We start from the raw sequence: 13,306 nt of genomic DNA on the forward strand, positions 1-13,306 counted from the left end.
TGAAGGCGCCAGTAAACCGCTGAGTGCCCGAGATCACAACTCAGATCACAACCTGAGCGGAAACCAGGAGTTGGATGCTTAATTGACTCTGCCACCCAGGCACCCCACTCAGATGTTAGTTAGTTAGTTAGTTAGTTAGTTAGTTAGTTAGTTAGTTAGTTAGTTAGAGAGGATGCATGGAGGGAGGAATAGAGGGGGAGGGACAAGCAAACTCCCTGCAGAGTGTGGAGCCCTAGGCAGGGGTCCAGGCAGGGCTCCAGGCAGAGCTCATTCCCTAGATCCTGAGATCATGACCTCATCAAAGTCAGACACTTAAATAACAGCCATCCAGGAAACCCTGAACTTTTTCTTATAGAAGTATTAAAGGTCTAGAGACAGTTTGGGGTGACATGAAGCAGTATGAAGACTGGAACAGCCAATCTTTTTCTTTCCTTTCTTTCTTTTCTCTCTCCTCCCTGCCTCCGTTCCTTCTTTCCCTCTTTTTTTTGGGGTATGGAGCCAGTTTGTGGCAATTGAATGTCTTTCTTATTTAGAAATTAAACAGCTTTTTCTTCTTGTATTAAATATAAAATCAGGAACGCCTGGGTAGCTCAGTGGTTGAGCATCTGCCTTCGGCTCAGGGCATGATCCTGGGATCCAGGATCGAGTCCCACATCAAGCTCCCTGCATGGAGCCTGCTTCTCCCTCTGCCTGTGTCTCTGCTTCTCTCTATGTGTGTGTCTCTCATGAATAAATAAAATTAAAATAAATAAAATTTAAAAAAATATATAAAATCAATAATACTTCCTTATACAACATTTAGATACATTTCTCTTTAAGTTTTAAAAGTGTAGGGATCCCTGGGTGGCGCAGCGGTTTGGCGCCTGCCTTTGGCCCAGGGCGCGATCCTGGAGACCCGGGATCGAATCCCACATCAGGCTCTCGGTGCATGGAGCCTGCTTCTCCCTCTGCCTGTGTCTCTGCCTCTCTTTCTCTCTGTATGACTATCATAAATAAATAAAAAAAAAAATAAAAAGAAAGTTTTAAAAGTGTAAAAAAAAGATTTAAAAGTGTTATCCTTGTTGGCAAATTGAATTTAAATTAAAAAATGTAATGTAAAAAAATAAAAATAAAAGTGTTCTCTTTGGTGAGGGATTGAATTTTGTTAACTGAACTTTTCTTTAGATGTTGGATTGTCTTTAAGGAGCAGTTAAATTTCTTTTGAAAGTTTTTATTAAGGCATCGGAGAAATTCAGGAAACCTCTTTGCTTTTGTAGCTTTAGTCATATTTTTCTTTAAATAGCTTGCACACTTAAAATGTAAGGAACAAGATTTCCTCTTTTTTAGAAGTATTTGAGTTTCTCTTATTTTGTATAGATTTTTAATTTCTAGAAGCCAATCAGAATGGAGCTCCGTTAATTTTTGAGATCTTATAACAGAATTTTTCTTCTGTTAATATGGTGGATGACTCTGATTGATTTTCATATGCTAAACAAACTTTACATTCCTGAGATAAACCCAATTTGGATATGATGTATTGTACTTTGTGTAGGTATGCAACCTTGGTTGGTCTAGCAATATTTTTCCCATGGCCTTCTGAACATGAAAATTGGTAGCCTCAAGACCTTCTACCTGCATTGTCACACAAAGGCTTCCTGTCTGCACTGGTGCCATGTACCCACACAGATTCCTGTGTAGCTCACCTGTGGTCCAGAGACATACTTTCTGCTGGCCAGCAACCAGTTTCAGCCTGGGCACATCAGCAAACTTCTCTGCTGTGCAGTAGGCTGAACTTCACTTCACCTTCTGTAGTGAGGTCTGCACCACAGTCTTGGTAAGGGGAGCTCTTTCCAAGTCTGTCCTTCCTCAAGTAGGGTACCAGATGGAATTTCTCGAAGCCATAGGATATGGAATTCCATAGTCCTTTTTTTTTTTTTTTTGGAATTCCATAGTCCTATGGAATTTCCTTTCTTCTTACAGTCATTAATTTATTAGATTGTAAGAATTCTCTGTATGAAACTTCCCCCTGTGTAGTTTCTGTCTCCTGACTGGAGATAAAAAGCTCCCTAAGTCAAGTCTACACTCAGGGGAAGGGGGTTATACAGAAGATGAATAACAGGTGATGGGAGGGGTGGCTTTGGGAGCTATATCAGTTCCTGACTGTGGTCTGGACCAAATGACTTGCTTCTAAGTAATAATGACAAAAGAGATGGGATCTGTTTCCAAGATCACAGGTTATAAAAGATTGTGACTTCTTTACAGCTACTCTCCACTAGCTCTCTACCTGCTCCCCATCCTCCCCCTCACACCCCCTACCGTCTCAGACTCTTCTTGTTTGCTGCTTGGATGAGCCAAACCACCATATTGATTTTGAGGGGCTCAAGTGGCAATGAACTGAGGGTAGCCTTCAAAGAGAAACTAAGCCCCTCATTCCAACAGCTCGAGAGGAACTGAATCCTGCCAGCAATCCAGGGAATAGACTGGGGAGCAGACACTTCCCCAGGTGAGCAGGCACCATTCAACCCCTGTGAGACCTGAGGCACATGACCCCACCGAAGTCACATGCAGATTCCTGACTCACAGATACCACAAGATGATGGGTGCTGTGATATTAAGCCACTGGGTCCTTGGGGGTAATTTGTTATGTGACAATAGATAACTAATACAAGACTTAGGACAGTTTTCCTTTTGATTTTTTCTTTAAAGATTTTATTTATTTAATCATGAGAGACACACACAGAGAGGCAGAGACATAGGTAGAGGGAGAAGCAGGCTCCCTGTGGGGAGCCTGATGTGGGACTCAGGATCATGACCTGAGCTGAAGGCAGATGCTTTAACCACTGAGTCACCCAGGTGCCCCTCCTTTTGATTTTGTATCTGTTTTGGTAAATCGTTCTTTGAAGGAATTTGTCCATTTTTAAGACTCCCTAAGTCCAATTTATCCATTCCTTTCAGGGGTAGCCCAACACCACCAGTGTATTTGCTCAATAAATACGAGAACAAAAAAATCTTACGTCCACACAAAAATATGTGTTCATAAATGTTCAGAGCAGCTTTATTTGTAGTAGTCAAAGACTTGAAGCAACCCACATGTTTTTCAACAGGTGAATGCTTAAACAAAATGGTATATTTACAACTCAGCAGTAAAAAGGAGCAAAGTATTAGTACATGTGACAATTTGGATGGATCTCAAGGGAATTAGGCTGAGCGTAAAAAGCCAGTCTCAAAAGGTTACATCCTGTACAATTTCATTTATATAATAATATGCTCAAAATGACAAAGTTATAGCAATAGAGACTAGATCAGTTGTTGCCAGGGGTTAGGGATGAATGAGGATAAGGGAGGGGAATGGATATGAATGTAAAGGTAGCATGAGGGGTCACTGAGGTGAGCAAACATTGTTACTTGTTTTTTTTTTTTTTTTTTTCCAGTTCTGTTATCCTGGGAGTATTGGTAGTTCCACAAATCACATGTGATAAAGAGCTACACATACACATGCAAATGAGTGCATGTGAAGCAGATGACATCTGAACAAGGTGTGTGGATTGTCACCAATGTCACTTCCCTGGTTTTGCTATTTTGCTATAGTTACAAAAGATGCTATCCGTGGGGAAACTGTGTGAAGGGTGCATTGATCCTCTAGTATTTTTGCCACTTCCTGTAAATCAATTATTACTTCAGAATATAGAGTTGAACTCATCCAGTCTTTTGGGTTAAAATATCTATTTTAAGTAGGAACCCCCACTCCTACCCCACCATGACTTTCCATCCAGTTTTCACATAGGTTGACTTTTGAGTAAAGATTGACTTTTGAGTAAAGACCTTAAGAAAAAGGGACTAGTTCATCATGAAGCTACCTGGTAAGGCTGGGGGAAGCCTTTATCTTTTAGAGAATAACAAGCATAAAAGCCCTATGCTGGAAGCATGCCTGGCATGGTGAACACCTAAGTGGCCAGTGCAGCTGGAGCCTAATGAGCAAAAAAACCAGAGGCTTTGGCTTTCATTTTGATGATTTCACTCTGACACATTTGAAAGGTTTTGAGTACAGGAGTGAAATGATCAGACTTCACAGTTTAAAGGGATCACTGCTGAAGAGGGAGACAAGGGCTGAAGCCAGGAGAACAGAAGGCTATTCAGGCTAATTCAGGTGAAAGATGATTGTGGCTCAGACCTAGGTGGTGAGAAGTGGTTAAATTCTGAATATATTTTGAAGGTAGAGCTGACAAGATTTGCTGCTGGACTAAGTGGGAGGGACAGTGATCCAGGGGGAAGTAACTGAAATGGGTGGCAGCGGGGAGGGGACAGGGAGGGAACAACTGGAGGTGTAGTTTGGAGAGCTGAGGAATCCCAGAAACTCCGTCTTTGACATGTTAAGTTTGAGATGGGATCCAGACAGGGATGTCTGGCACACCACCCTATCTAAAACTGTCCACAGTCCTGAGACTTACCACTCCCACCTTGCAAAATCTCATCAGCTGGTTATATTCTTGTCATTCCGCTTGTAGTACTCCTCATGATCTAAATTCACCTTCTGTTTCTTGTCTATCCCTTCAACTCTGTTTCACAAAGGAAGGGACTATTTCACACCTATATCCTTCAGGCCTGGTACATAGTAGATTGTCATAAAGATATTTGTTGCAAGGTGCCGGTGCCTGGGTGGCTCAGTAGGTTGTCTTTCAGTTCAGGTCATGACCCCAGGGTCCTGGGATCAAGCCCAGCCTCAGGCTCGCTGCCCAGCGGGGATCCGGTTTCTCCCTCTCTGCCTGCTGTTTCTACCTACTTGTACACGTGCATTCTCACTCTGTCAAATAAAATCTAAAAAAAAAAAAAAAAAAAAAAAAGCAGGTGTTTGTTGAATGTTGTCTCTGTGAACCAAATGGGCCTGAACATTTATTTGGCAATGGGTGTTTTTTTTATACCTTGGCTAAGATAGGTCCCAAATCTATCTTAATTCATTATAGCATTACAGCAGTGATTCCCAAACTTTTTTTGCACTGGACGCATTCAGGTGGGGAGCTTTAAAAGTAGGGATACCTTGTCCCATCCCCAGAGACTGTGATTTAATGGGTCTGAGGTGTGTTCTGGACTTTGGGATTTTTCAAAGATCCCTAGGTCATTGCAGTGTGCATGTAGGTTTGAACTACTGCACTGTGGGGTTTTCCATTAAGGTTTTTACTGCAAATCTTTGTTAAAGTGCATGCTAATTACTCCGACAGGTACAATAAAGGAGAGAAAATTTTCTTAGACTTTCATTTAAATTTCCTCTCCTTCACTTGGACCCACTATTTTCTTTTCTTCTTCATGATCTGAATTGTCACTCCAGGCTTACACAAGATTACATGTCTCACAAATACGGCTCTGTTCTCAGCAGTGAGGTCTGGGACTCTAAGCCAAACCTAATCCACTGTAACGTGTATATGTCTAGTGTCTTCCCTCTACAACAAATCCCATCAGTTGCTCTCTGCTGCTTCTCAGAGTCACCCCTCTTCCTTCCTGGTTGGCCATGCTCTGAACACTTCTTACCTAGATTGCTGACCTGGCTTCCCTAGTCTGTCTCCAGATTCACCTCACACTACCAACCCCAGATTGTTCAGATCATCTAACTTCCAAGACTCCCTAACGGTCTTTTTATTATGGTATTCAATGTCCTTCATAGAGATCCCTACCTACCTCATCTAGCCATGTGAATTCAGGCAAATTCGCTTTTCTCCTCTATAAAATGGTGACAGTGATGGTCCTAGACTTTAATATACCTATAGCATTTAGAACTGTGTCTGGAGGGCAGCCCGGGTGGCTCAGCAGTTTGGCGCCCCCTTCAGCCCAGGGCGTGTGATCCTGGAGACCTGGGATCGAGTCCCACGTCAGGCTCCCTGCATGGAGCCTGCTTCTCCCTTTGCCTGTGTCTCTGCTGCTCTGTGTCTCTCATGAGTGAATAAATAAAATCTTAAAAAAAAAAAAAAAAAGAACTGTGTCTGGAACATGTTAGTTAAGCTATTCCTCAAACATATCTTCCACTGTAACACAACCCCCACCAATCCCTACTTTGGGAGGTAGAACAGACTTGGGTTCTGAATTCTGACTCCACTTTCTAACTTCCTAGGAGGTCTTGAGCAAGCTACTTATCATCTCAGGTACAAAATAGGAGTCATAAGATCTACAATGAAGGACGTTAAGATAGAGTGGGTTGTCGTGAAGGTAGACTAGGTGTGTGGGGTGTTTTATCCCCTCTCTGTATCTGGTGACATATTATTCAGCCTACAAAGACTAGCATAGGATAATTTCTCACAGAAACCTCTCCCCCCGCTCACCACCACTACCATCTGCCCCATAGTTTCCCTTCTGAAATTTCCATACACCCTACATTAGAACATAGCTCAATAAGCTGCTTGTTCAGATTTGTCTTTCCCATTTTCCACACCATGAGCTTCTGGAGGAAGAGTTCGTGTTTTATTGACCTTTAACCTTAATGACCAGTACAGACTGGGGCCTAAAATATATCAGCTGACTAAATGAGTAAACCTGGCAATGGTGTTTCCATCCACTCAGGCCATTATCTGTTCATATTGAGGTTCCACAGAAGTGTCTTTGTACTTCTATGACACATTAGTTATTTATGAACTCCCCTAGATTGTGAACTGCTAATATTATCTATGCCCTCATCTCCCACATAGAAAGTAATTTATTTGTATCTGAATGATTGAATTGACTGATTGGATTACAAAATATTTCAACCTCCCTGGGTCTATTCATTCTTTCAGATCCTTCCCAGGCATGTAGGCATGAGGCAGGGGATTATATTTATTTATTTTAAAGATCTTTAATTTTAAGGGTGCCTGGGTGGCTCAGCTGGTTAAGTACCTGACTCTTGGTTTTGACTCAGGTTGATCTCATGGGTTGTCACAGATCAAGCCTCTCATGGGACTCCACGCTCAGTGGAGGAGACTGCTGGAGAGTCTCTCCCTCCCCCTCCCCCCGCTGACTCATGTGCTCCTTCTCATATAATAAATCTAAAAAAAAAGGGGGGGATGGGGAAGGATCCCTCGGTGGCTCAGTAGTTTGGTGCCTGCCTCCTGGGTCCTAGGATAGAGTCCCACATTGGGCTCCTTGCATGGAGCCTGCTTCTCCCTCTCCCTGTGTCTCTGCCTCTCTCTTTCTCTCATGAATAGATAAAATCTTAAAAAAAAAAAAGATTCTTAGTACAATCTACCCCCCATATGGGGCTTGAACTCACAACCCCAAGATCAAGAGTCCCATGCTCTACCAACTAAGCCAGCCAGATGCCCTGAAGCAGGTGATTAAATTGCAAGGAGTATCCTGGTAGCTTAATAGAGCCAAAAAAGTATACCAAGGATATCAATATAACTAAAATGCACCATGAACTTAATATTGACACTAAAACAACTTTTAAGGTGGACAAATAATTTTATTTTGTGCATGCAAATACATGTCAAGTACTGCAAACTTTTTCCATCAATTTTCTCTCAAACACTGAAAATCATGATGCTCTATTCTGTGAACAGCCAAAGCTAATATCTCTTCACTTCAGTGCTACAGCAAAAACACACAGAATTCACTCTTTGCTATTCACTATCATCACAACCCTCATTGTTCCATCTCTGCCCTCCCCCCATATACAGGCCTTATAAATCCTAGCCTTCCCCCATTTAACCCTATTCCTATAGCACAAAGAGAAACATTACAATTTGGAAATTCAAATTGAAATAAATGGAATAGAATTTATTCCCATATATATTCCCCATTTCATTGTACAGAATTATTTTAAATTATAGTTTTAAATAGAAGCTGAGTATATGCCTTAAAAATGAGCATTAAATCCATCTTAGAGATGGTGCCTGCTTTTTACATGATGGGTGTACACCATCTTTAATTTCATTTACATTTCAATCGAACAATAGATTTGCAAAGAAAATGTCTAATACAGACGTAAAAATATTCACACTAGAGCTTCACAATCGGTTGTACAATTGACAAACAGGCCTCTTTTCCCAAACTTTCCAGCTAAGCAAATTTATAAAATGTAATCAATGCAACAAGAAAAACATCTCTCTTTCACTTCCAGGGAAAAGAATATGCAATAAACAGTATAAATGCAGACAGCAGTTGCTGCAAGCTAACCACGATACTCCCAAGTGGCTGTACAGTGGATATGTGCAGTACAAATAAAAGCCACATGTGTTGTATCACAACTACAGTATAATTGTTTGCCCAGCTAAGAGAATGCATGCACTTCCATGCCTTGGGTTATAAAGTGAGGCCTAATTCTCGACAGATAGATGGAATATATGCAAATGACCTTGGCTTTTGGCAGTACTAAGTGCAGCCAGTGTCTATGTTCCACTGGTTTGAGGATATTTTTAAGTTTTTATTTAAAAAAAGAAAAAAATGCCAGTTTTGGAATTGGGGGAATAACTGCTCTTGGAGTAGAAATAAGACTCCACTCAAATGTGGGGTGTTCTGATCAGTGGCCTTGACTCCCTGTATTCCCTTGCCAGCAAAGGGATACAAAGAAACTGCTAGTATAAAGGAGTAACTAGCAAATGTTTTCAATTTATCCAGAAAATGGGATACTCCTGGAGCATGTTCATTTGTGTTCTGCTTGCAGAAGGGGTTCTTGTGAAGGAGTTACAGTAAGTGATCCCATCTACACTCTTCATTCACTAAAACACAAGAAAAGTTCTTCCAGGAAACTAATACATAGTTGCAATGCAACCTTTCCCTTTAACTACTCAGTTACCAATACTGGTGACAGTCTGCTCAGAAGACTACATGAAGAAGGTAGGGAAGAAATATTCAGATTCAAAGTTGATATCACATACTGAATCTGATCATTACAATTCCACCCCTATCAATGAGACAACATGGGCTTTAACATCAAAAATGCAAGAGAGAGCTAGATGGGTTTTAAAACAATGTTTTCAAATGTTTAAATGATCCCATTTTAAATTCCTAGAGTATGCTGTGCATCCTATAATTTTCTCAAGGCAGCATATAAAATTGGGATGTGCTTTATATACTTAGAATCAACTCGAAATTTGAGTGAAAATGACTAGATCCATATAAATGGTATATTTCAGTTCTCGTACAGAAGGGGAGGTTTCTCTTACTATTGTCTTGTGAGAGTAAATTACTAGGAAAAAAAAAATCAGTGCCACTGACCCAGTGAAGCACTACCTTCTCTTGAAAACTATGATGCACCAACTCCATGCATGACACTGGCTTGCCAGACGCTACTGAAAGGAAGTCATGGCAGGAAAGGCAAGGGAATCTGCTCTGCTCAGGTAAGATGGAATACATACATCACTTTCTCAGGTTTTAGAAAATGTACTGACGCTAACAAAGGAAAACTACTGAGGCTCTATTCACAGAACCTGAACAAGGCATACAGCCTTCAGAGTGGGATTTAGAAATGGAAAAACAAAACCACAAAAAGTAAAACAAACGCCCTACCATTTTCCCACTTTCCAGACATTAGATGACTTTTTCATAATTACACCACAGGCACCATATGCAGTTTAATTACCAACATCACACCTTTCCTCTCCTATTGTCTTTTGTACTGATTTCAAACATACATACATCACAACATGTTGGTAAAAGGGTCAAATGATGGGGAATGTACCCAATTTTAAAAAGTCACATCCTCGATCTGATTTATAATTTTTTTCCTCCATGACATCAGGGAGTTAACTTTCTGAAGAAGGATCAGAAAAACTACTCTTTCTTCTGAAATGGCAGAGAACCAATGTCTTTCCTTCACATGAAACCCACCAAGAGAAACAGAAGATGGTCACTACACATAAAGGATGCAATACAGAAAAATCCCAACACAAAAACAATTCCTATGTTGTTAGTGAGAACAAGAGTAAGTTTTTAAGAACAGGGAGTTATTGTTTTATGGGATCACCTGCTGCAAGACAAGCATTATTTTAATATAAATGTTCTGAGACATACCAGTAAGGTTGGCAGGTTTATACATACACTGATGCAAATGTAATTTCACTGGACAAGTAGGCAAACACCTAAGCAGTTTATCCCAAACCCCTCCAGCAGAGCACAACCAAGTTTCAAAATTTCAGTTTTAAAATTAAAAAGATAAGGTTAAATACACAAGATCAATTTATGTAGTATATATTCACCCTCAGAGCGTGCTGAAGATGTTTTGCGTAGTTCTGTTGCACAGAGGGTTCTTTCCCTGAGGGCACATAAGGAGCTCTCAAACTGTTAATAGGTCTCTATTTTGTAACAAAATAGTAATTTTAAAATCTTAAAAAAAAATACATTACCTTCAACATGGAAGATCTCACTATTTAAATATCCATGAAATAGACATACTAGTTTGCATACCCTTTTTTGGAAATACAAACAGTAAATAAAGTACATTGGAAGCATTTTAAATGTAATAAGCACATATTTATAGAAGGGTTCTGATATAAATTATATAACAATCATGTTCCTGTAATATCCTAGGCTAATTTATAATGTCAGAAATAAGTTAATGTAACATGGTTTAAAACTCTTGTTCCTATTCATTTCAGGTTACAGAATGAAATAAATAAAATGTCTTTGTAGGGATAGGGAGCACTGGCCATGGCATAAAGGTACAGTACTAACCCAAGGAAACAAAGTCAAAGCTACTGTGCTGTTATGCTACAAACATCTTCATACATTTGAATATTAAATAAATGTGTAAGATCTTCCATACTGACACCAGAATATCAAAACTACCCCCTTTGTTTCTCAGGTATATTTACAACTTATCAGTCACCTTATGAGCATGTTCATTAAGACAGGTATCAAACACCAGTATTTACTCATTCTGATCAAGAAATTTCAGGGAAATGTCAACCCTCCCACCCCTGGAAATGTGCACAAAACTTTTTATCAAAATCTTATCTGATACAATGCTGTGGTTTTGTAAAACAACTAAATAGCTCAGACGACCAATAACATGATCCTGTTTAAGCATCTTGCTAGCAGGAAAAGCCCTTACATACAGTACACCTGGTGAAAGATCAGCTTGGCTTAAAATATTCCAGTACAATTTTCAGAGTAAACAACTTCACAGAAGTTAATTAAAAAATAATAATAAAAGTCAAACTAATCTCAAAGAAACTGAGGGAAAACAAAGAGACAAACTATAGGTAAGATCACCAGGAAGGAATGCCCGGCTTTTGTTTCCAAATGTTGACTGAAATTTAGGTTTCAGTAAAATACCTTCCACAAATCTGGGGCGTGGATGGTTGAACATACTGCATACTTCCAGATGCCAGGTCCACTTTTCAGTCACATTTAGCAGGGCAGAAATTATTCGTGTTTTTAAGTATGAATAAAGGTTAGCCAATGTCCTATTATTACATGGTTCATAGTCTTATCAACCTAACAGTCAGAAAACAAGGAAAATTAAACCCCAACGTGAAGTAACAACAAACAATATTTAACCAAGATATTGCAATGAACATCCAAATTAATTAGTTAAAAAAAAAAAGAAAACACAACCCAGCAATACCATCTTGTTAGTCAGTGCAAACACTACATACAGGGTTTTCTCAAGAAAGCTGAAAGCACCTGATTCTTTTGCCAAGTCATCAGATTCAATAACGTACAGGCTTAAATCTGCATTTTAAAAAACTGCCATTACATTAGTGCATAATTTATCAAAATTTTAAAAACGATTCTGCATAACTTAGGAGAATTTAATATCTAGTACATCAGCTGAAAGACTTAGGCACTTGGTTATATATTTAATTACTTACTTCAACAAGTAGCCTGTGTATAAATATTAACAAAGCAGAAACTATTCTTGAAAAATGGAAAACTAAAAAAATTTCAATGCTACAGATAAAAGCACTGCACCACACTCCTACATATAATGCAGTAAAGAAAGCTAGTATATAACCCTGTAAAATTCTATGGTAAGAACGTCTAACTCCACTCTTCAAAGTAAAAAAAAAAAAAGAGAGAGAGAGAGAGAGAGAAAGAAAGAAAAAGGAAAAAAAAGAAAAAAAGGGAAAAGAAGGAAAAACTTTAAAAAATCCATGCAAAGTCCCATGAAAAAGATAAATAAAGCAGCTGGAATGAGATGGAAATTTCTCTCAGCAAAACATAAAAATAGAAATAAATAAGTTAATTAAAGTCTACTTTCACTAGATGTATCATTGTAGGATCCTGCTAGTTTAATAACTGAGTTGTTAATTTTCTATAGAAGCCATTTAAAATAGGAAATGGCTCAGTTACTGCACCGGATTGCTACAAACTCATAAAAAGCTGCTTGAAGCTTAAGTTAAATGTCCAAATTCCAATCACCTCTGGAAAGTGAACGTGTTACCCTAGTAAAGTAAATTTTCTTTTTTTTTTTCATAATGCTAATGCAAGAGGGCTTGAAGTATCAAAGAGTCCACAGGAAATGGATGCCCCCAGTAATATCTTTTTTAAAAAAAATATACATTATATAATATATATTATATATATAAAAAGCTAGTGTAAATGCTTCCATGGTATGGTCACAAATTTGAAGGATGAACCTCCTTTCAGCTGTTAACCATCTTCCCATTTGCAACAGGTTTTAAAAAGTCGTTTTTATCTTCAGACATAACATGAGTTTTCAGAATGAGGCTGCCAACACTGACGGATGTGGTGATGGGGAGACAACTTGCATTGCCAATGGACACTGGGAGTGGCTGGCTAAAGCAAGAAGTTACCGGCAGAATTGTTTTTTGCTCCTCCCTGGGAGAAAATAAATGACGTTGAAAACAAATTAGCTTTAAGTGAAAACTTTAAAGAATAACCATACACGCTTAATTAATACAAGTCGTAACAAACCTGAAGAGCCCCTCACAAAGACGTCTTTATCACTAAAAAGTATCAGCGTTCACTAAAAAAATGTCCCATTTTCCAAAAATATTAAAAAAATTAAAATATTGATTAAGGCCAACAAACTATCAAGTTCAAGCCTAATCCATATTTTTGACAGTAATTATATAAAATGGCAATATTAAATCCAAGAATACCTTAATATGATTTTTAAAAAGGGAAACCCTACATCTCATCTTAATTCTCCATTGTGCCATCTAGAAGTCAGCCTACCAGACTGAGGAAGTATAACTTGATGCTGGAGTATGAGAACAAATTTTTATCCCAACAAAAAGCAAGTTTCAGGCAACTTAAATGGGCTACTCTGTTGGTTCAAATTTCCCTCTTCTCTCCTACAAATCTAGACTGACCTAATCATTGTCCTATTACACAGGGTCTTCCCCTCACAGAATAAAGCCAAAAACGCACTGAACACTGCATCTATTTCTCTTTAAAT

The 13,306-nt window shown here is 39.0% G+C and overlaps 1 protein-coding gene across 3 annotated transcripts in view; it reads right to left on the reverse strand.

Annotated features, from left to right (window-relative positions):
- Positions 1–7,381: 7,381 nt before the first annotated feature.
- RC3H2 (ring finger and CCCH-type domains 2) overlaps positions 7,382–13,306 on the reverse strand; it is a 51,557-nt gene continuing 45,632 nt past the window's right edge. For 2 of the 3 annotated variants that reach the window (XM_041725543.1, XM_041725542.1), the window contains one exon: positions 7,382–12,723. In XM_041725543.1, coding sequence (XP_041581477.1) covers positions 12,528–12,723 — 196 coding nt within the window. In that variant the 3' untranslated portion in view covers positions 7,382–12,527. The remainder of the gene's footprint in view (positions 12,724–13,306) is intronic. The other variant, XM_041725544.1, reaches the window with a different exon arrangement.

Source organism: Vulpes lagopus, chromosome 12 (genome assembly GCF_018345385.1).
Source record: "Vulpes lagopus strain Blue_001 chromosome 12, ASM1834538v1, whole genome shotgun sequence".
In the NCBI taxonomy this organism is placed as follows: domain Eukaryota; kingdom Metazoa; phylum Chordata; class Mammalia; order Carnivora; family Canidae; genus Vulpes; species Vulpes lagopus.